Here is a 24,125-nt window from a genome sequence, read left to right on the forward strand (position 1 = left end):
GGAGGTTTAAAATTAATTAAAATGAAGGAGAGGGGGCTGAGCAGAGTTAAGATGATACAGCGACTCAATACTATCAGCACTATCCATCTATGTCATTTTTAGCTGAATCTATGTTGACTACAGATTCTCTTTAATGTGAGAAGCGCGAGTTGGGTGCATGCTATGCGCAGTAGTGCAGCGTAGCGTGCACTGGTAACTTACACGAGCTCCATTCGCATAACAGCCACTCCACTCATCCTGCCCTGAGCCCCGTTGGGTCTAGTGGCTTTATAGAATGTGCCCATGCTACCATTTTTGCAGGGGGCCCTGTTAAGTCTTGTTACCCCCCTGGATATGATGCTGAGCAAATACACTCTTTGGTTGCCTATGGCGCGAGCTGTTCTGAGTGGAACCTGTCCTGTTAAACTCCTGCGTGGTTTTAGCCACCATGCTAAAGCTAAGTTTCAGGGTGTTGGTAATTTTCTTATAGTCTAGGCAATCTTTATGTAGAGCAACAATTATTTTTATAAGATCCTCAGAGTTCTCTGTTCTGAGGTACCATGCTGAACCTCCAGTGAAATTGGCCTTTGAATTCAAAATTATTTTGAAATTCTTTACTTAGGGTTGTACTCATTTTTTTTGCCAGTGGTTTAGAGATTAATGGTTATGCATTGATGTTGATTAATGTGTTGATGCTACTGTGATATACAAGATGTACACTGAATGTTTACATTTATTTAAAGAGCTCGAGGTGGGCTCATCAAAAAAAAAAAGTAGGCTATTTGATCAAGGGGACTGAGCTCTGTTTCAGACACCCAGTCTTTCGTCAGTGGGTAGTACAATGGAGGCTTCCTGTGGCTGCTAGCCTCCATTGTACTACCCTCTGACGAAAGACTGGGTGTCTGAAACGGCGCTGTCAGGGTAATGGACATTCCGCCTTGATTTGCTCAGTAATGAACTTTCTGCGTGCTACACTGCTTTGATGCAGCTGGGCAGTCTTACTCATTGCTGCCCCACTATCTTGCTGCATAACCTGCTGTGAATATTGCTCTGTTATCCTGCTGTAAATATTGCTCTGTTTATATGCAGCTTGTTTATTACTATTACTGAGTGGATCCTGTACATTTGCTATATCCCTTCATATCAGCTTGATGTATATATGGAATTTTGTACTGGTATTGAGTACAAACTTTTGAGCATTTTAGAGCTTGGTGTGCGAGTCACTATTTTATTCTTTGGTATATGTAGGGCTTTGTACAGCCCGGTTTATTTGACTTAGCACCCTAATGTTGCATATGTGCTTACTTATTGTTTTGGGTGTGCAGACCTTTTTGTTACTATGGAATATAAAATCTGTCATCATACTACTGTCCACCCTAGTAAGAAACTGATTAAAATGCAGGGCTGGTTTCTTCCATGAACAAGCTATGATCAACAAAACAGTGCTTATTAACATGTAGTAACCCCCCCCCCTCAATTCTTTAGGAATGGAAACGTTTGGAGCTAAAAATAGTGTATGAGTGGCAGATAAGATTTGTTTGGAAAGAAGTTCCCTTAGATATGTCTTAACTTGGGTCCAAAGTGATGCTACCACAGGGCACTACCAGAATATATAGGACATCATGCCCTCCACCTGGCAACCCCAAAAACATACCAACGGGATCTGTGGAAAAAATGTATGCAGTCTTGTTGGTGTACGATACCAGCGTGTAACAACCTTCAAAACAGTATCCCTCACTGCCTCAGTTTTAGTTAGTGCTTTCAGGTGCATATATAGTTTATGCCATTTAGTGAGATCCAAATCAAATTGCAACTTGGTCTCCAAGTCCAACATGCTTTTCATCTTGGATTCAGTGAGATAACCTATGACATCCTATATAATGACCCCCCTGTGTCCCTACGTCCTCCTCTGTGTCCATGCTTTTTTTCTACCGCGCATGAGCGACGCCAGGCAGCCGTTGGGACAGGAGGAGGACAGGGCCAGAGGGGGGGGGGGGGGCGTGTGCGCGCATGGTGCGTGGGCATGTGCGCGCATGCCCGCTGACATGTGGTGGTGTTGACAGGGGCGGGAGGGGCATTGTGAGGGAGGCCTAAAGCCTGTTATTGTAACGGGCTTAGGCCTACTAGTGATTATATAAAAGAGAGATAGTTTCAGTAGTAGGCTGTTCAGAAAGGTACAAACTCCCAAAGAATGTGGAATTATGTTGGCCCTCATGAGTTGAATTTTGAATGAAAAAATGGCTGAGTTTGCAGAAACGGAAAATGTTCCTGAAAAGGAATTGATCAATTGAATTTCAAATGGGTAAAGGACAGAAATGTATCACTAAACCAGATTGTGTTACACGTGGTATAGGAATTAGTAATCTACCATTTAAAGCTAAAACTATTTGAAAATGCAGGGAGAAACTGTCCAATAAAGGATTAGACTGAACAGAGGCGCCAAACAGGTTAAAAGCAATAATTTAAATATTTAAAAATGCTTAGGAGGCAGTGGTGGACTTACCTCCTTCAAGCAGGCACAAGCAACTGTGTATTTCAACAAAAATTAAATTTATTGGTACACTCCAGGGTATTGTTTACAACGCGTTTCGCAGGTCTATACCCGCTTCATCAGGCAGTAGAGGTAGTACTACTGCCTGATGAAGCGGGTATAGACCTGCGAAACGCGTTGTAAACAATACCCTGGAGTGTACCAATAAATTTAATTTTTGTTGAAATACACAGTTGCTTGTGTCTGCTTGAAGAAGGTAAGTCCACCACTGCCTCCTAAGCATTTTTAAATATTTTAATTATTGCTTTTAACCTGTTTGGCACCTCTGTTCAGTCTAATACTATATCATACATCCACCCTTGGTGGAGGGGGATACCCCTTTCTTTCTTCACGTCTGCAGAGAGCGACTTCTTAATCCTGAGTGGGGACAGGCTAATCTCCTCACCTGCTTATACAGTGGTTGCCTGGAGGTAACCCTGGTTCGTGAGTATATCTTTTACTCCTTAATATATCATTTGCCTTGACTTACTACACTATATTGGGCTCTCGGTTCTCCCTTCTTATATATGTCCAATAAAGGACAACTTTGGAGCTAGAGCATATTCCATTTGGATCCTTGCATGGTTCTTCTGCCAAAATAGTAGAGTTTCCTCAATGATAAGATTGAGTGTCCAAAATTGTTTAATATAAGCAGAGGACAAGCATTGTAGATACTATTTTGCCATATATGCTATCTCACGGCACAGAGACATTGATCTTCCACTTGGGCAATTATAAGCACAATTCCACATACAGCATTCACCACTACCACAACGGTGATACCGTGTTTCATTTGGCTGACAAATTCAAGTCCCACCACCACGGCATCCTGTGGTTTAGCAGATACCTGCACCTCACTGCTGTCTGGCAGGGAATAAATAAAAAACAATAATTAAAAAAAATGCCTTTTTGTTCCCAGGATTGTGGCTGCATGGGGTACACAAAGGCAGATTTCCTTGCTCTCCATCATCTGGCACACATGCCACACCCACATACCCATTACACACATGGGCTTCCTCTGTGTGTATTATTGTGGATTCAATCCACAGTTATATACACTGAGGAAGCCCATGCCTTTGTGGGTGTAACTCGTATGTGGGTGTGGTATCTGTGCCAAATGTTGCAGAGCATGAATATCCCCCTGTGTTCCCCATGCAGCTGTAAGTCCCAAACTAAAAAGGGGTTTATTTGATCCCCTGCCTGATGGTGGTGAAGTGCAGGTACCTGCTAAACTACGGGCCACGGTGATGGAGGGACTTGATTTTTCAGCCTAAAAATACTAATTATGTGATTATTGCAATGAAAAGTGCGAATTAGTCATTGGAGGATCACTGACAGTGTGCTGCATAAATGCAGTATGTTAGTAAGCAAATTCTGAAGGACTCAGGCATGCACATGGACAATATTTGTTGTTCTATGATATTTATTGACTTTCCTTGTGTCATTGTGAAGTGGAGTCTGCCTCTTCCAGACCATGTGCTGTTTCTAACAATGGGAAGATGGCTGCCATTGTGTTAGGAGTAGATGTGGCTGAGGTTACAATAGACTGCAACTGGTTAGCTGTGGGAGGAGTTGGCTAAGAGATAAGCTAAATCACATACAGGAGAGGGGCTCGTTTTTTTCTGTTCCAGACCACTGAGGACTGAAGACATGCTTCTTTGGAGTTCCTGTGCAAGGAGAGAGCATGTATGACCTTGGAAAGGAAATGTCTTTCTCTGTGGGTCCATAATCTGAGCCAGATTTCATGGTGTTTTGAAAGATAAGTAATTAATTTGTGTTTACTTATTATAGTAAAGATTGTACGTGTATGCTTTCCTATTTGTGTTTGCAATTGTACAGTTCTACTATTGCTTGTGCTTTGCATTATCTTAAATATTTTGCTTTAGTAAACCAAAATTCTTGCAACAAGTGCTGTGCTTTCCTTAGCACAGACTAACCAGCAAGCTCATGGTGACCCAGAACTCATTGGGGTGTGTAAGGGACTACAATGGTCCTAAAAGCCCCCTTACTAAGATGTTAAGAAAAACAAAAGTTTGCTTTCCTAAAACAGAAAGAATTTGCGATAATTCAGGTTGGAGTGAGCTGGAGATGTCTCCCAGGCACCACTGCTGAATATATGCAAATTAGCATATATTTCCTTAGCAATGATGGTATATTGGACTAACAATGCAATCTTAGAATTACAACGTTAAACACTGGAAGAAATCAACAAGGACATTGCTCTCTGGTTGGTTGATGGATGCACGTGGCTGTGGCATTTGTAGGTCTGGTAGGGTGTGTGTAGGGGATTGAGGGATATCGCTTCATTATTTCCACAGCTGGGTATTCAAATGGTGGCGAGATATTGGGGTAGAATTGTACAATGCATGACCAATAAAGCTTTATACTTTTGATCTCATCTGGATATCAGTTGCTATCTGTAATTGTGTTGTAGTATACTGTATGTGAGTTGAAAGATTTTCACTCCTTCCTTGGTTTGCAAGGAGGTTCGCTGAATCAATTAAGTCAGGTTCACTGGAAGTTAATGAATCTTATTATTGCCTATCCCAACACGTTATTTATATTTTAAATTCACCTGATTCCTGACCTCCTACTATGATCTCCAACTATGTCTGATTGCCACCAACTTTGACTTTCTACTACAAACTCTATCCATCTATTATTTAATCTACTTTCTGAGGCCTGCTAGACCTGGTAGTCCCCAGAAGCAGAGTCACAGCAAGGGCTGTAGGGTGTTGGTAAGCACTATTACAGCAAGGCAGGTAATGTACAGCTTCCAGAGAATACCATATATACTGAGGAACAAGGTGAAGTAATAACAGAGAAATCCAGACTCCGCAATATAACTCCTGCAACGGCAGCAAAATCCCATATACTTCAGCAGGGTTAGTCAAGATAACCATGTGAATAGTCCACTCCAAGGCACAAGGCAACTAAATGACAGCATGGGCAGCATGGGCAGCATGGTGGCGTAGTGGTTAGCTCTCTCGCCTTGCAGCGCTGGGTCCCTGGTTCGAATCCCAGCCAGGGCACTATCTGCAAAGAGTTTGTATGTTCTCTCCGTGTCTGCGTGGGTTTCCTCCGGGCACTCCGGTTTCCTCCCACATTCCAAAAACATACGGATAAGTTAATTGGCTCCCTCTAAAATTGGCCCTAGACTACAGTACTTACACTACATAATATAGACATATGGCAATGGTAGGGATTAGATTGTGAGCTCCTTTGAGGGACAGTTAGTGACAAAACAATATATATATATACACTGTACAGCGCTGCGTAATATGTCGGCGCTATATAAATACTAAATAATAATAATAAATGACAGAGTCTTTCAGAACAGTCCGAAAGAACAGGTGAAGTTGTCTCACCCAGTGCCATCCATGATCAGAAAGTACCCTCCAACTGAATCATGCCAGTCCACTCAATTACTCCAGGAAAAGTCCTTCTATAACAGCCTACTGCTGGTCCTCTGCTTCTCCTTTCCAGTGTGGTCAGAAATGCAGTGCAGCTTACCACTTCCTAAAACACCCAACAGCAAATCACAATCTTCTGCTCATGTCACTTTGTTCTCTCCGCAGTGTGGTTTGAAGGGCGCCAAAGCTTGCCACTTCCTACAACGTCCGCAAATGAATCAGACTCTCCTTCTGTTCATGTCCTTTATCACTCACCCCCTTTTTTTAGCACTTCAGTCCTTACAGTCATGGACGAAATTGTTGGCACCCATGATTTTTTTTTCCAGAAAATCAAGTATTTCTCACAGAAAAGTATCGCAGTAACACGTTTTGCTATACACATGTTTATTCCCTTTGTGTGTATTGAATCTAAACAAATAAAAGGAGAAAAAAAAGCAAATGGGACATAATGTCACACAAAACTCCAAAAATGGGCTGGACAAAAATTACTGGCATCCTTAACTTAATATTTGGTTGCACACCTTTTGGAAAAAAATAACTGAAATCAGTTACTTCTTATAATCATCAATAAGCTTCTTACACCTCTCATCCAGGAGTTTGAACCACTCTTCCTTTGCAAACTGCTCCAAGTCTCTCTTACTGGAAGGGCGCCTTTTCCCAACAGCAATTTTAAAATCTCTTCACAGAGAGATGGAATTTAGATCTGGACTCATTTCTGTCCACTTAAGAGCTCTCAAGTGCTTTGTTGCCATCCATTTCTGGGTGCTTTTTGATGTATGCTTGGGGTCATTGTCCTGCTGGAAGAACCAAGATCTCAAACCCAAACCCATCTTTCTGACACTGGGCTGTACAGTGCAACCCAAAATCCTTTGGTCATACTCAGATTTCATGATGCCTTGCACACATTCTAGGCACCCAGTCCCAGAGGCAACAAAACAACCCCAAAACATCATTGAACCTTCACAATATTTCACTGTACGTGCTGTGTTATTTTCTTTGTAGGCCTTATTCCATTTTCGGTAAACAGTAGAATGATGTGCTTTACCAAAAAGCTCTATCTTGGACTCATCTGTCCACAAGACATTTTCCCAGAATGATTTTGGCTTACTCAAGTGCATTTTGGCAAACTGTAGTCTTCCTTATTTATGTCTCCGTGTGAGCAATGGTGTCCTCCTGGGTCTCCTGCCATAGCGTTTCATTTCATTTAAATGTTGACGGATAGTTCACACTAACCCTGATTCTCCCTGAGCATGCAGGACAGCTTGAATTTCTTAGGAACTTGTTTGGGGCTGCTTATCAACCATCCAGACTATCGTGCTTTGAAACCTTTTATACATTTTTCTCTTCTGTCCATACCCAGGGAGATTAGCTACAGTGCCATGGGATGTAAACTTCTTGATAATATTGTGCACTGTGGACAAAGGCAAATCTAGATCTCTGGAGATGGACTTCCAACCTTGAGATTGTTGATATTTTTTTCACATTTATGTTCTGAAGTTCTCAGACAGTTCTCTTCTCCTCTTTCTGTTGTCCATGCTTAGTGTGGCACACAATTCAAAAACTAAGTAAACATCCCTCCTTTTTATCTGCTTTCAGGTGTAATTTTTAAATTGCCCACACCTTTTACTTGCCCCAGGTGAGTTTAAATTGTAACTGTTAGGCATAAAATCCCCCCAAAATTCTCTATTTCTATGAGTTAAATAAATAAAAATTATGCTAAACAGGAAACCCAAAATTTCATAACCAGTCTTACTTTTCTTTTCTAGAAGAATAATCAGTCCCCGTGTACCCTGCCCTTATTTCGTACATTTCCCGCAAAAGAAAAGTTGCAGAGCATGCAGGGTTTTTTTCTCCTTTACTTCCCTCCCCTTCTCCTCAGACACAGCTAGTCCAGCCTCATTGGCTGAAGCCTCTATCCCTCCCACACCTGTTCCAGATTGGCCGCCTTAGTGTGCCACCGGCCGCCCCCTCCCCACACTCGTGCCACATCCATGGGCATGCCTGGATGCATCTATGGGCACCCCCGCATCCATGAGAACCCCCCAGTGCTGCCACATCACCCACTACCCCGCAGCATCCCCCCTCTTCATTGCAGCATTACAGATTGCAGCTGAGAGGAATAAAGGCAGCGCACATAGACTCACCTCATCATGGTTCCAGGCACTGGAGTTCCCGTCTTTACTCTCCGCACTACCACTGCCCTTTACGGCGGTAGTGCAGAGAGTATAGAAGGGAACTCCAGCGCCAGGAACCATGAGTAGGTGAGTCTGTGTGCTACCTGTATTCCTCCCCACTGTGATCTGTAATTCTGCGAGGAGCAAGGGAGGAAATTACATCAGGATTGGCTTCACCCTGAAGGATTCAAGATGGCCCCTGCCAGGAACAGAATTCTCCTTACTTACTTCATAAAAACCACTGAAATCAAAACATGGACAGCGCAATACATCTGTTATGTAAGTAGAGCAAGTATTTATCTACTTATATATTTTTTTCCTGACATAGTTTGTCTGATAGCCCCTCTTTAAAGGAGCATCACATGCTTGAAACAATCTTATTAATCCACAATTTTGAAAGGGAGCCAATAATTTTGTCCAGCCCATTTATGAAGTTGTGTGACATTCTGTCCAATTTGCTTTTTTTCCTCCTTCTTTTCGTTTTTTTCCAATATACACAAAGGAAATAAACATGTGTATAGCAAAATATGTGTTACTGCAATACTTTTCTGTGAGAAATACTTGATTTTCTGGAAAAAATTCTGGGGTGCCAAAAACTTCGGCCATGACTGAATTTTGGAATTGCTACACAGGAGTAGCCTGTGGGAGGAAAATAGAAAGTGCTGAGTGGGTCAGCTCTGTTTCTGGAAGATTCAACCAACTTCAGACAATGAGAAACCTTTGGAACATTCTCAGGTGTGTAAAGGCCCATACACACGTCGGATTTTTTTAAACGACGGGTCGTTTGGACATCCCGTCGTTCAGTCGTACGGACGTCAAATCAGGCGTGTGTACAGTCCGTCGTTCAGCTGATAAGACTGGCTTTGAGCGATCCGCCAGGTGGATCGCTCAAAACCAGTCTTATCAGCTGAACAACGGACTGTACACACGCCTGATTTGACGTCCAGACAACTGAACGACGGGACGTCCAAATGACCCGTCGTTTAAAAAAATCTGATGTGTGTATGGGCCTTTAGCCTGAAAATTAGAAGCACTGCATGCTGCAATATGGGCCTGTGGGAGGAAAGCAGGAGGGGCTGAGTGGGCTTACTTTGTACACAGCTGTTGCCTGGTAGCTAACCCAGATAAGAAAACAATGGGAGACCTCTGGAACAGTCTGAGATATTCTGGGCAGCAGTTTTTTTTTTATCCAAGCAGAACTTTCCAGCTTACTACAAAATTCAGAGTATATTCATTCATTTAAAGGTGGAAACTTGACAGATATTGTCACACCCATCATCATCTTGCAGGATGGTCTGATGAAAACTAGGAAGCGGAAGAACTGACACTTCCTCCCCGCCCATCATCAACGTTCTGCTCAAGTCGAATATTTCGGCTGAGCAGAACGAGGGACACAGGGGGCACAGGAGGGGTAGAAAGATGCTGTGACAAAATTGCAGCACCAGAAATTAAACAGTATACAAAGTATATTATTTACAACCCGGTTCAGGGGTACTGAACCAGTCCCTGTCACTGGTTACTCTGCATCAAATCATACTGAGAACATAGAAATGGAGACAGGGGCGTAACTAGGAATAGCAGGGCCCCCCTGCAGAAAATCTGAGCGGGCCCCCTCCCCCCGGGCCGTTTTTGGGGGCTGGAGGGGTCGCAGCATGAGGGGAGAGCTTGGTAGCATGTCGGTGGGGAGGGGGGACGGTCCCCCCCCCCCTCCCTCACCTCGGGCTCTCCCCTCTGCACTCCCCTCCAGCATTGAATAGTGCATATGCAGGCAGCAGCAGATACATACCTTCCTTGCTTTCTACGGATGCGGGTGCGATTCCGCATGCGTTTTTTGCCGCGATTCCGCATGCGATTCCGCATAGGTAAGGGTATATGCGATTTCAACCATGTCACTGCCTGTGTAAATTAACATTGATTTTTATGCGGAATCGCATGCAAAATCGTAGGGAAAAACGCATGTCAAAAATGCATGCGATTTCCCTATTAAATACATTGCGTGCGATTCGCCTGCATTCCACACGCAGGTGAATTCTGCAGGGTCTGCCGTGCAGATTCTCTCCGCACAGAAAAACGCTCCGCACAACGCACAAGTGGAAACAGGCCCATCCACTTGTATTGGCTGTGCGAATCCGCATGCGGACAACGCATGCGGATTCACTATAGTGGAAACGAGCCCTAAAACTTTTAGGAATTCGATTTCTTACATATTTGAAACAAATAAAATGCAATCCTTACAACGATAATCTAAGAAGGTTTTGCATAGTACATGAATAAGAATGTAGTGAAAGAAATGAGAAATTGAAAGAGACAACACACATTTATTTTGTTTTTGTAGTGTATTAATCAGAAATAAAAGAGCAAGGAGAGTGAAGAGCTGGTGAAACATAATATAACAAAAGCCATATAGAAAGTATCTGTTCAGCACCTCTTGGTATCTAAAGGAAATGATGTACAGCAGTAAACTGTAGAGAACAGAAACAAGAAAAAGAATATAAAATGAGTTACTACAGGGGTCAGATCAGGCCATCACTACCACTATGCCTTCTCAGGAACAAGCAAATGCAATCCAATCACAAAACAACAAAAATCACAGCAAACCACTGCTGGTTAGTTGGGCTTTAGTTCTGAAGTCACAGCATTCCAAAAAACACAGTAGTATGAGTAACAGGAACAGAAACAAATCAAGCTAACCTAAGCATGCAGGGAAGGGCAGAACTGTCAGAAATTACACATAAATCACAGAGAGGAAAACAATGAGGAGCTGGGAGCAATCTGATCCACTCCTCATTTCGGAGAACAGTGTACAAAATGCTTAACACACATGGAGTGCGTCATGAGCAAGAATGACCTGTAGCTTTTCACATTGAATGGTAGAACTTTTTTATTTAGTTCTGTCTTCTGGGATTGTGGCCAGAGGAACAGTACATTTTGTTTTTTTTTTGTTTTTTTTTGCAAAATCTAAGTGTGTTGACTGAACATAGTTATAAATATTAGAGACGTATGAAAAAACACACAGGTGTCCATTATACATACCTAAATTATGTCACCAGCACAACATCTTTGTCACCAAACATATGTTGTGGGCTTCAAAAAAGACCCCAAAACACTCTCATTAACCTCCTTGGCGGTTCAATTTTTTTGCCAAGGAGGCTGCATTACACATTTTTTGTATTTTTTTTTTCTGTTTCATGTAGCTACCCGAGTGGTAGCTACATGAAACACCACTAGAGGGCGCATGTGTCCCTCTAGTCCGATCGCCGCCGGCAACAACAGCAAACAGGAGATCGCGTATAGAACGCAATCTCCTGTTTGGCTTCTCCTGTTGCCATGGCGACGATCGGAATGACGTCATGGACGTCCTGACGTCAGGCGCACTGGATCCAGCCCTTTGCGCTGGCCGGGAGTGATTGGTCCGGGCAGCGCAGGGCTCTGGCGGGGGGCCCTCTTCCGCTGCTGCGTGCGGCCGATCACCGCGCGGCGGCGCCGATCAAGCTGTACGCGTGGCTAGCAAACTGCTAGCTGCGCGTACAGCACTTTACCGATTTTAAATCGCCCCACCAGGGGCTGAGATATCCTCCGAGGCGGCTTACCCTGAGCTCAGCTCGGGGTTACCGCTAAGGAGGTTAATCCTCTTCAACTATACTTTGCAAACTCCTGGAAACTGCAATACTTACCTATTGGTACAGACATGGCTGATGTATGTGCCCCGATGACTCAGAGCTAACGAAAATATTATTCTGTAAGGAATAGGGGCTAATTATTGAGTTTACATACCCACCAGCCTGGTTCCTGATGTCTAAAGCATTTTGTAATAATATAACAGTGTCATACCACTGGCATACTGAAGAACCCCACCATCCTCCTTTCTAAAGACCTTCAGGCAAGTGACTTTAGGATCGGGCTTGATGCAGACTAGTAGAAGTTCAGTGGATATTGAATAAAGCAGTAGAGAATGTTTCCCAGACAACACATCAGTAACAGAGCTATTAATATTTAAACTTGAGTAGGGCATCTATTCATTATTATTATTCATTCATAAAATAAACTGATGAGATAAATAGTTGTATTTATCCTCCTACTCCATGGTTTTATTGTATATTTAAAATACAAAGTAGATTGAATGTTTTATTGTCTCTGCTCAATGGAAGTCTGTTAAATGTTCCATAGTTAAAATGCACAAACTATTGACCTTTTCCTATCTTTCTCCTGCCCTCAGAAGTTGTATTCTGCCAGTAAAACTTTAATGGCTGTAATGTGCTTATAATATATATATTTTGCAGCAAAATATTAAACCTCCCTGCTTATTTATATGTTTTGCACTGTACATAAACGTTTATCTCTTCATGTACATGCCACCTCTGGTTTGCTTTAACATATGTACAAACAGTAGATTTTATATATTTGAAACAATCATTCATGATGTTATTCAGCCACCTTGAAAACTGTCAGCTAACTGCCATTAGATTTTTCAGCAGCCTATACCAGTAGGATGCCATCTTCTCCTCATATCCATAAGACAGTAAATGCAGCCTGGCAGAGATCGGAGTAAGTGTGTCTGTACACACTGAAAACCTGTGATCACCTGTACACTTTTGATCACAGAAAATCCAAGGCAAGTATATAACTTCTAATAAATATGATATGTAAAAAAATGTTTTCATCTCTATGGACATTTACAGTTAGTTGTCTCAGTTCAGATATATAGTTGCTGTGAATCTCAGCATTGTAGTTGTGGATACTAAAAATGTAAACTCAACAAGAACTATAACCAATCTTAAAGCAATCTGAAGCGAAAATAAACCTAGGAGATAATGAATTGTATGTGTAGTACAGATAACCAATAAAACATTAGTAGCAAAGGAAAAAACAAATCTAATTTTGTTTTTCAGTACAGGATGACTTAACCACTTGAGGACCACAGTCTTTCTACCCCTTAAGGACCAGAGCCTTTTTCTCCATTCAGACCACTGCAGCTTTCACGGTTTATTGCTCAGTCATACAACTGTATAGGTTGACTGTATAGGACTCCTAAAGGATGAGGGTGGGAACTCAATGGTGGATGACCAAGGTAAGGCAGAGTTATTAAATGCTTTCTTTGCTTCTGTCTTCACAAAGGAAACAGCACTGTTGCAAATTACAGAGGCAGAAGAGTCTCAATCTTCTAACTGTAATATTAAATACTTAACGCAGGAAGAAGTGAAGGCAAGACTAAATAAATTAAAAATAGACACAGCACCTGGCCCGGATGGCATGCATCCTAGGGTCCAAAGGGAATTAAGTGCAGTTATAGATAACCCCTTTATCTTATCTTTTGTGACTCTCTTGCAACTGGCAGAGTCCCAGTGTATTGGCGTACAGCCCACATTTTCCCATTATTTAAGAAGGGCAAAAAATCAGATCCAGGAAATTATAGACCTGTAAGCTTAACATCAGTTGTATGCAAACTATTTGAGGGGTTACTAAGAGATATTATACATGACTTCATAGTAGAAAATAATCTTATTTCTCAGCATCAGCATGGGTTTACTAAAGACAGGTCCTGTTTGACTAACATGCTCAGCTTTTATGAGGTAGTGAATGCTAATATGGATATTGGGAATGCTGTAGATGTGATATACTTGGACTTTGCAAAGGCCTTCGACACTGTTCCCCACAGAAGTCTGGCGCAAAAGTTGAGGATGCAAGGACTGGGGAAGAGTCTGTGTTCATGGATAGGGAACTGGCTAATGGACAGAAAACAAAGAGTTGCGGTCAATGGATCGTACTCAAAATGGGAGACTGTTAGCAGTGGGGTCCCACAGGGGTCTGTACTGGGCCCGGTGCTCTTCAATTTATTTATTAATGACCTAGTAGATGCAGTAGTGAGCAATGTTGCTATTTTTGCAGATGATACAAAATTGTGCAGAATCATCAACTCTAAGGAAGATAGTGTCATATTGCAACAGTTCTGGATAGGATGGCTATATGGGCACATACATGGCAGATGAAATTCACTGTTGACAAATGTAAAGTCATGCATTTTGGTCGTACCAATGGTCTAGCACCGTACAAAATAAATGGGATACAGTTGGGGACATCAAACTTGGAGAAGGACTTAGGAGTACTCATCGACAACAAGTTAAATAATCATACTCAATGCCAAGCCACTGCAGCTAAAGCGAACAAAATTTTGGGATGCATTAAAAGGGAAATAAAAACTCGAGATGCTAGCATAATATTGCCCCTGTTTAACTCTCTAGTAAGGCCACATCTGGAATATGGAATTCAGTTCTGGGCACCACATTACAAAAAAGATATTGCAGTTTTAGAGCAGGTGCAGAGACGAGCTACAAAATTGATACGTGGGATGGAAGGTCTCGCTTACCAAGAAAGGTTAGATAAACTGGGTTTATTTAGTCTAGAGAAAAGACGCCTTAGAGGAGATCTAATTAACATGTATAAATACATCAGAGGGCAATATAATAGCTTGGTGGATGAGCTTTTTGTCCCTAGGCCTTCTCAAAGGACTAGAGGACATGATCTGCGCATGGAGGAAAAACGTTTTAGCCATTTATTTAGGAAAGGGTTCTTTACAGTAAGAGTGATTAAGATGTGGAATGCATTGCCACAGGAAGTCGTTATGGCAAACTCTATACGTGCATTTAAAGGGGGCTTAGATGCTTTTCTTGCGTTGAAAGACATCCATGGCTACAATTACTAGGTTATGCCTAATGATGTTGATCCAGGGATTTTATCTGATTGCCATCTGGAGTCGGGAAGGAATTTTTCCCTTTTGGGGCTAATTGGACCATGCCTTGTGGGGTTTTTTTTCGCCTTCCTCTGGATCAACAAGGATATGTGAGGGAGCAAGCTGGAGCTGTACTTTGTACTGGTTGAATTCGATGGGCGTATGTCTTTTTTCAACCAAAATAACTATGTAACTATGTAACCTACCACCTAAGTGAATTTTACCTCCTTTTCTTGTCACTAATACAGCTTTCTTTTGGTGCTATTTGATTGCTGCTGCGAGTTTTAGTTTTTATTATATTCATCAAAAAAGACATGAATTTTGTCAAAAAAATGACTTTTTTAACTTTCTGTGTGACATTTTTCAAATAAAGTAAAATGTCCTATACATTTGAGCGCGAAAGTTATTCTGCTACATGTCTTTGATTAAAAAAAAAACATTCAGTGTATATTTATTGGATTGGGTAAAAGTTATAGCGTTTACAAACTATGGTGCCAAAAGTGAATTTTCCCATTTTGAAGCATCACTAATTTTTCTGACCACCTGTCATGTTTCATGAGGTGCTAAAATTCCAGGATAGTATAAATACCCTCCAAATGACCCCATTTTGGAAAGAAGACATCCCAAAGTATTCACTGAGAGGCATGGTGAGTTCATAGAAGATTTTATTTTTTGTCACAAGTTAGCGGAAAATGACACTTTGTGACAAAAAAAAAAATGGAAAAAAGTTTCCATTTCTTCTAACTTGCGACAAAAAAAAAAATGAAATCTGCCACGGACTCACTATGCTCCTCTCTGAATACCTTGAAGGGTCTACTTTCCAAAATGGGGTCATTTGTGGGGTGTGTTTACTGTCCTGGCATTTTGGGGGGTGCTAAATTGTAAGCACCCCTGTAAAGCCTAAAGGTGCTCATTGGACTTTGGGCCCCTTAGCGCAGTTAGGCTGCAAAAAAGTGCAACACATGTGGTATTGCCGTACTCAGGAGAAGTAGTATAATGTGTTTTGGGGTGTATTTTTACACATACCCATGCTGGGTGGGAGAAATATCTCTGTAAATGACAATTTTTTTATTTTTTTTTTACACACAATTGTCCATTTACAGAGAGATTTCTCCCACTCAGCATGGGTATGTGTAAAAATACACCCCAAAACACATTATACTACTTCTCCTGAGTACGGCAATACCACATGTGTGGCACTTTTTTGCACCCTAACAGCGCTAAAGGGCCCAAAGTCCAATGAGTACCTTTAGGATTTCACAGGTCATTTTGCGACATTTGGTTTCAAGACTACTCCTCACGGTTTAGGGCCCCTAAAATGCCAAGGCAGTATAGGAACCCCACAAATGACCCCATTTTAGAAAGAAGACACCCCAAGGTATTCCGTTAGGAGTATGGTGAGTTCATTGAAGATTTTATTTTTTGTCACAAGTAAGCAGAAATTGATTTTAATTGTTTTTTTTCACAAAGTGTCATTTTCCGCTAACTTGTGACAAAAAATAAAATCTTCTATGAACTCACCATACTCCTAACGGAATACCTTTGGGTGTCTTCTTTCTAAAATGGGGTCATTTGTGGGGTTCCTATACTGCACTGGCATTTTAGGGGCCCTAAACCGTGAGGAGTAGTCTTGAAACCAAATGTCGCAAAATGACCTGTGAAATCCTAAAGGTACTCATTGGACTTTGGGCCCCTTAGCGCACTAGGGTGCAAAAAAGTGCCACACATGTGGTACCGCTGTACTCAGGAGAAGTAGTATAATGTGTTTTGTGGTGTATTTTTACACATACCCATGCTGGGTGGGAGAAATATCTCTGTAAATGACAATTTTTTGATTTTTTTTTACACACAATTGTCCATTTACAGAGAGATTTCTCCCACCCAGCATGAGTATGTGTAAAAATACACCCCAAAACACATTATACTACTTCTCCTGAGTATGGAAATATGACATGCGTGACACTTTTTTGCAGCCTAGGTGCGCTAAGGGACCCAACATCCTATTCACAGGTCATTTTGAGGCATTTGTTTTCTAGACTACTCCTCACGGTTTAGGGCCCCTAAAATGCCAGGGCAGTATAGGAACCCCACAAGTGACCCCATTTTAGAAAGAAGACACCCCAAGGTATTCCGTTAGGTGTATGGTGAGTTCATAGAAGATTTTATTTTTTGTCACAAGTTAGTGAAAAATGACACTTTGTGAAAAAACTATAAAAATCAATTTCCGCTAACTTTTGACAAAAAATAAAATCTTCTATGAACTCGTCATACATCTAACAGAATACCTTGGGGTGTCTTTTTTCTAAAAAGGGGTCACTTGTGGGGTTCCTATACTGCCCTGGCATTTTACGGGCCCAAAACCGTGAGTAGTCTGGAAACCAAATGTCTCAAAATCAATGTTCATGGGTATAAGCATCTGCAAATTTTGATGACAGGTGGTCTATGAGGGGGCGAATTTTGTGGAACCGGTCATAAGCAGGGTGGCCTTTTAGATGACCGGTTGTATTGGGCCTGATCTGATGGATAGGAGTGCTAGGGGGTGACAGGAGGTGATTGATGGGTGTCTCAGGGGGTGGTTAGAGGGGAAAATAGATGCAATCAATGCACTGGGGAGGTGATCGGAAGGGGGTCTGAGGGGGATCTGAGGGTTTGGCCGAGTGATCAGGAGCCCACACGGGGCAAATTAGGGCCTGGTCTGATGGGTAGGTGTACTAGGGGGTGACAGGAGGTGATTGATGGGTGTCTCAAGGTGTGATTAGTGGGGGGAATAGATGCAAGCAATGCACTGGTGAGGTGATCAGGGCTGGGGTCTGAGGGTGTGGGCGGGTGATTGGGTGCCCTAGGGGCAGATAGGGGTGTGTAGCGTGTGTAGCGTTATGGTAACGCACTGCTGCAGTGCGTTACCTCTAAACACACATATTACAAGGTAAAGGAAAGCATACTTTTCATTGCTTTGCTGTATGCATTACGCTGTAATGCTGTGTTGTGACTTTAACGTCTCATCACAACGCAATGTCCCACTATGAACCTAGCTTGTTACTAATGTTCTATTAAATATCCGTAAAACACATACAATTCATTTATCTCATAAGTTTATTTTCGCTTAAGTGTCACTTTAAATATACAGTATAAATGTATGTGTTGTATTTTAAGAAAGTTATGTTTTCTAATTGCAATGGTGCTAAAGCATAACAGTAATAATAGCTGTCTCATGACATTCTGAAGATGTTCTGGCTTCATGTTTGATTATATTTCTAACACAAAGAATTGGCAGATATTATTTTCAATATTATTTATATGATCAGTGAAAGTAATAGAAATGAATGGACATTTTTGTTTTCTGATTATACTATTGTTTCTCAAATGTCTTTCATTGTAAAATAAAGCACAGTGTAAAAACAGATAACACAGTGTGTAAATAAAGATTGCAAGACTTCTTGGGGTATATTCAGCAAACTGAATATCGCAAACTGCTGTAAAATGTTACCTGTACTTCTGGCAGCTACATAGCTTGTAAATACTAGTGTCCCACTGGTGGTCACCTACATCCCACACCTGGAAATCTTAAGAAAGATTGCAAAATAACTTCATCCTGTTCTACACAAGGATCAGAAACTGAGAAAGATATTCCCTGATCAATTTTTCAGCATAAAAAGGGACATTTTACTTCATTTAACAGATTTAATATGTATTACCACTTTTGAGGTTGGGACCCAAAGGGGCTGTTTCAGCCGCGCTTTAGAATTGCCAGCAATTCCAAAAGTGCTAGGCTCATGAAAGTCAATGGCGGTGATTCCACAGGAGCGATTGTTATTTCCCAAAATCGCATTTGCAGGTCCTACATTACTTTTGCTTGCCAAAACAACGTAGAGGATCACTGCAAAATCACTTTTAAAATGCTCCTACAAATCAATATAGTATCAATTTTACTGCCCAGTAAACAAAAAAGGAGATAGCAATCGCTGTACAAATCACTAGTATTAAAAATAAAAAAACAGCTTCAAAAACACCAGAAATCGTTTCAGAAAATGCTACAGAAATCGCTACCAAAAGTTCTCAGCGATTTGCAATTTACAGCAGGCCTCAGGCCTTAGTGAAGCAAAGAGCTAAGGTTTAGGGTTCAGTGTGCAAATGTGTATCTGTGCTAAAGAGTGCATGGTTCTATTAAAAGACCCTGTATCTAGTGGTACAAAAGTCACTCAATTATGCTCCAATCGATAGCACTTTGGCACTTTAGTGAGGTAGTGCAGTTTGTGCTCCTCTCATCCACATGCTCCTTACTTCTGGTTGTATGAAGGGCACAGCATAAAATCTTGCTGACAAAGAAGAGAGTCCTAGCTTTGTGAGAGAAAAGCACAAATCATGTGTCATTGCCAAACATTAGGGTATACCTGCATGGTATGTATAATGCATTTACAGCCCACTATATTATGGGAACAATTAGTTCTTTAGTAACCTGGACTTCAGTTGGAATGCAGAGCTTAACTGCACCTGAAGGGGCATCTAGATTTTATCTGAAGATTAGCTGGCCTGGATTGATTTGTAGCATGATTACTGCAAATGCTATCCATTTATAATCTAGTTTTCACTGCTTAAATTAATCCTGAAAAAAACATGATTTTTTTTCGGCAGGTAGATGGCTTGATAATTTCCAACGGCTCAGATCTGATTTGGATTGTTTTCTGAATGATTTTTTCATAGAAGTGAATGGAAATCGATCAGAAAAACTATTTGAAAATCAATCGGAAAGTAAATTTGCCAAAAAAACTCATTATGTATTCCCAGCATAAGAGTTCTGTTAAATTTACCATAATAAAAGGAGAGGAGGAAATGTAAAATAGTCAAAAAGACTACAGGAAAGGTAAGTGATATAGCAGTAAAAGTGGAGCAGACAGGAGCATAAAGAATATAGTATAGCCTGGTAGGGACCTACGTTTAGCAGGTATAGGTTTGGTTGTTCCTGTTATAGCAGCTCCATTTTCAAAGACGGGTGGATCCGTAATATCACTATCAGGTGGAGGGTAGGGAGGGGGTGGGGGTATCATTAACTGAGGTGGGCTTCTGGATGTTCCTCTTGGGGGTTTTTGTGGAACCTGCCGTCCATTACCTATATGAAGATTAATGCACAGATTATTTAATGTTCAATTTAGTAACATTATACATAATTCCTAACAAAATTACCTAGCAAAGTTTAATACTGTATTTTCAGAAATACAAAATAATGTAACCTTTATTATAAGGTCACCTGTTAAGAAAACATTTTTTAACTATATAAACTAACTTAATTGTTCACGGACAGCTACAGCCACAAAGATAAACAAGCCACACAATTAAACGTTCTACCCTCTAAACGATGCCAGCATATTCTACAGTGGTGCGTAAATAGGAAGCTGCCAGTAGCAAATGTGTCACTTCCCTTCATTCCCTAAGAGCCACAGCATGATGTCAATACATGGGTGGAACACAGATTTCAACTTCAGATCTCATGTTTTGCTTTTACTTTACTGATATTAGACTAAATATTTTCTTGTAAAAGGAGATAATTGAGAATAATGGATCTACGTGTAAAAGTGTTGCCAAGTACAACCAGATTCTCCATCTTGGCAAAATACAAAAGACAAATAGAAAACTGGGCAAATTATTCAGTTCTACACTAAAACATTTACACAAATGATTTCAAACCTAATGGAGGGTAGGATTGTGACAGTTTTGAGCTCATTAGCATCCACATGCTTCGATCTACAAGTACAAGTCAATCTAGTACTTTTCTGAAGCCAGTTGGTGAAAAATTAAGAATTTTAAAGTGACAGTACACATTTGAAAAAAATGTGCAAAAAAAGCACTTTAACTTCTTGCCTTTCCTATGCTGGTGGGGAAACTTTGGATTCCCCATGGAATTTAAAGTCCACAACCATGGCACTCCACCGCCATAGTAACATCAGAGCAACCTTTCCTTTTGGGAATGGGGAACGTCTATACTATACCTATACTCTTTTCAGCTTGGGAAATGTGGGAAAGGCGGACATTTGGGGGTCCACATAATATAAAAGTGGGCTTCCAGATTCCACCATAAGGCACCCCCTGAGGTATACATATTTATGTGTTTCAGTAGCTACTCCTGCCATCTCCTGGGCAGCAAAGATGGGGATAAGTGCTCTGTGAAAGGGGGAGGCTTTGCCACATCATTTTTGTAGGGTATCCTCTATCTTATGGATCATATGACTTGGTATATTAAGGGTACAGAGCCACATGCTCGCAGGTTCTGAATTTCCTGGGTAATACCATCCTGCACTTATCAAACAATGATGCATCCTACCTAATAAAAGCTAAGTGTCGCTGCGTCCAGCAGTTTTGTCCCTGTGTCCCAGGATTTTTGTTACTGCGCATGAGCGCAGTAACAAACAGCTGGGACCAGGGAGCTGGCCGGGCGAGCGAGGTGGGCGGGTGCGGGTGAGCGAGTGCAGATGAGCAAGTGCGGGCATGCGGCGGTTGCGTGCGCGCGCATGCGCACTGGAGGAGGCGGCCGTAGACCTAGAGCCCATTTTTAAAAGGGCTGGGTCAACTAGTTAGTTGATATTCCATTAAAAAGGACAGAAGGCAAATATGTCTACTGTTATATTTACTTTATAACAACTTCTTTTTTCAAAACATTATTTACATTTTTGAACTGGAATAAGTTTTTTTACATCTGTACTAAAAGAATATTGATAAGCTGTAGCTGGAAACACCATTTTCTTCTACAACTTCCAAGTTTTGCACCAGAGGTTCTGACTTTAAATCAGGAAGTGTTGGGCGGATAGAGTGCAGCGTGGAGCACTGCGGCAAGAGTATGTCATCAAGGTAAATAAACCTTCTCTGCAGTGGTCGAGTGCGTACAGCATGTCTCACAAAACTGTGCTCAATCATCCCTACTTGGTAGATTAAGCAATCAGATTGTAATTTGTGCAGCCATCTTTAACTACTTTAGCTGGGCGTAGGAGCTACGTCCATAAATAAAATGGAGCCACGGGGATTCGCAGGGCCGAAACCACCACGGGCTGTCCGTTAGCCAGGAGATCAATGAATGGAAACACAGTTCTATGGAGAAGCCATGATCATTCTGTTACACATCTCCTCTTCACTTCCTGTAAGCAGGAAGCCAAAAAATAAAGAAAAAATTGACTGAGGCCATCTTGTGGCCAAATAGTAAAACTACATCTACATACATCATTTTTTTAAAATAAATAGACACACTTTTACATTTAAAATTAACTGTTTACCTCCCACACACCCAAAAATACTCAAATAACATTTTTAAATATTAATTAAATTAATAAAAAATTAATAAAAAAACAAAAACAACAAACATAAATCGTTACCTAAGGGTCTGAAATTCTTTAATATGCATGTCAAGAGGGTATATTACTATTGTTTTTTAAATTATAAGCTTGTAAATAGAGATGTGGCAAACGGTTCCCAAACTGTTCGCCGGCGAACATCTCCAAATCCCTGGGGCTCTTACTACTTCCGGGTCGCACTGACCGGGAGTAGTACGCCTGCGCTGCCTGGCTGAGCGCGTCCTAGATCGCGCTCCTGTTGCCGGGCACTTTCTGCGCATGGGGGTGGCGTCATGAATGACGTCACGCTCATGCGCAGAGAGTGCCCGGCAACAGGAGCGCGATCTAGGACGCGCTCAGCCGGGCAGCGCAGGCGTACTACTCCGGGTCAGTGCGACCCGGAAGTAGTAAGAGCTCCAGAGATGTTCGCCGGGCGAACAGTTTGCCACATCTCTACTTGTAAAAGCGATGGACGCAAAACTGAAAAAATGCACCTTTATTTCCACATAAAATATTGGCGCCATACATTGTGATAGGGACATTTAAATGGTGTAATAACTGGGAAAAATGGGCAAAAAAAATGTGGTTTTTATTTATTGTAGCATGTATTATTTTAAAGCTATAATGGCCGAAAACTAAGAAATAATTATTTTTTTCAATTTTTTTCCTTAATATCCCTGTTAAAATGCATTTAGAATAAAATAGTTCTTAGCAAAATGTACCACCCAAAGAAAGCCTAATTGGTGGCAGAAAAAACAAGATATAGATTGTTTCATTGTGATTAATAGTGATAAAGTTATTGGCGAATTAATGGGAGGTGAAAATTGGATGTATAAGGTGAAAAAAACACTAAAGGCTGAAGTGGTTAAACACTTTCAAGTTATCATCAGGCAAGCAAAGTTTAAAGAATGCAGCCTGAATCCTAATCCCAGGAAATATATAATTGTTAACCCGACGAAGAACCCATATCAGTAATACACACTCCTTCTGCCTGGATAAAAATTCAGACAGGAGGAGTGCGGATTCCTGCTGTTCGTTCAACGGAGTGGCTCCCTTTCCAGCACCCTTCATTTTACACACTTATATTGAGGGAAGGTAAAGCTGTTACCTTTGTGACATATACCAAAGCACCCACTTTCCCCCTTAAACTTACTCATGGAGCACTAAACTCTGTGGTCACATTACCATGCCCACCAATGTGACAGCCATTGAAACTGCACTGTCCCCACTTCTGACAATACCTTTGACATTGAGGAACATATGCTTCTAACAGGAGACAACAACATCTCCAACATCCCCACAGTCCAGAAGCCCCTGACCTAAACCCCCTTGTGCAGTGCCACACAGTACTCACTTAAATGTAGCCGTTCGCTGTTGTGATAATAGGAAGGTAGGCAGATGCATGTACTACATCTCTTACAAGAATTGGCCGCAGTAGGCTAACCCACTGCAATTCTATGTTGGACCTACTATTGAAGCTGATGGGAGACAGGACCAAATACCATACATGCTATTATTGCTGGAACTTCAGAGGTTCACATAAAAATTAAAAGGTATGTTTTGGGAGTGACAAATCACAGTTGTTACATTTGCATACACATATGAACAGCAGGGCATGTGTAAAAGTTTATTAGAGTTGCTAATGTGTAGAAGAACTCATCGAGAAGCATGTTAACCAGTTTAAACAGGTAATAGAGTCCTGAGGCTCAAGTTTATTGGTTACACATTACAAGCAGTACTGGAACAGACTAGGAAACATATCTAGGGCTCGATTCACTAAAGCGTGCTAACACTTTAGCCGCTAAGCCGCTTTGCACGTGATATCATGTGCTAAGTCTCATTATCACGTGCTAAGTATCATTATCAGGTGCTAAGTATCATTATCACGTGAAATCACTGCAGATTACGCGATGTAGATCATGAATTATTACTGTATACAGTAGATAAAGCGACGCGCGTTAAGCTTTGCGCACGCCATATTACATT

At 41.4% G+C, this 24,125-nt stretch overlaps 1 protein-coding gene across 3 annotated transcripts in view; it reads right to left on the reverse strand.

Moving 5' to 3' along the window:
- The window catches only part of COBL (cordon-bleu WH2 repeat protein), a 609,262-nt gene that overhangs the window by 117,405 nt on the left and 467,732 nt on the right, over window positions 1-24,125 (reverse strand). For 2 of the 3 annotated variants that reach the window (XM_068236528.1, XM_068236527.1), the window contains one exon: window positions 19,757-19,930. The exons of the other annotated variant lie outside the window; for it this stretch is intronic. In XM_068236528.1, the coding sequence (XP_068092629.1) occupies window positions 19,757-19,930 (174 nt within the window). The remainder of the gene's footprint in view (window positions 1-19,756; window positions 19,931-24,125) is intronic. 3 annotated transcript variants of the gene reach the window in all.

This window comes from Hyperolius riggenbachi, chromosome 5 (assembly GCF_040937935.1).
Source record: "Hyperolius riggenbachi isolate aHypRig1 chromosome 5, aHypRig1.pri, whole genome shotgun sequence".
NCBI lineage: Eukaryota > Metazoa > Chordata > Amphibia > Anura > Hyperoliidae > Hyperolius > Hyperolius riggenbachi.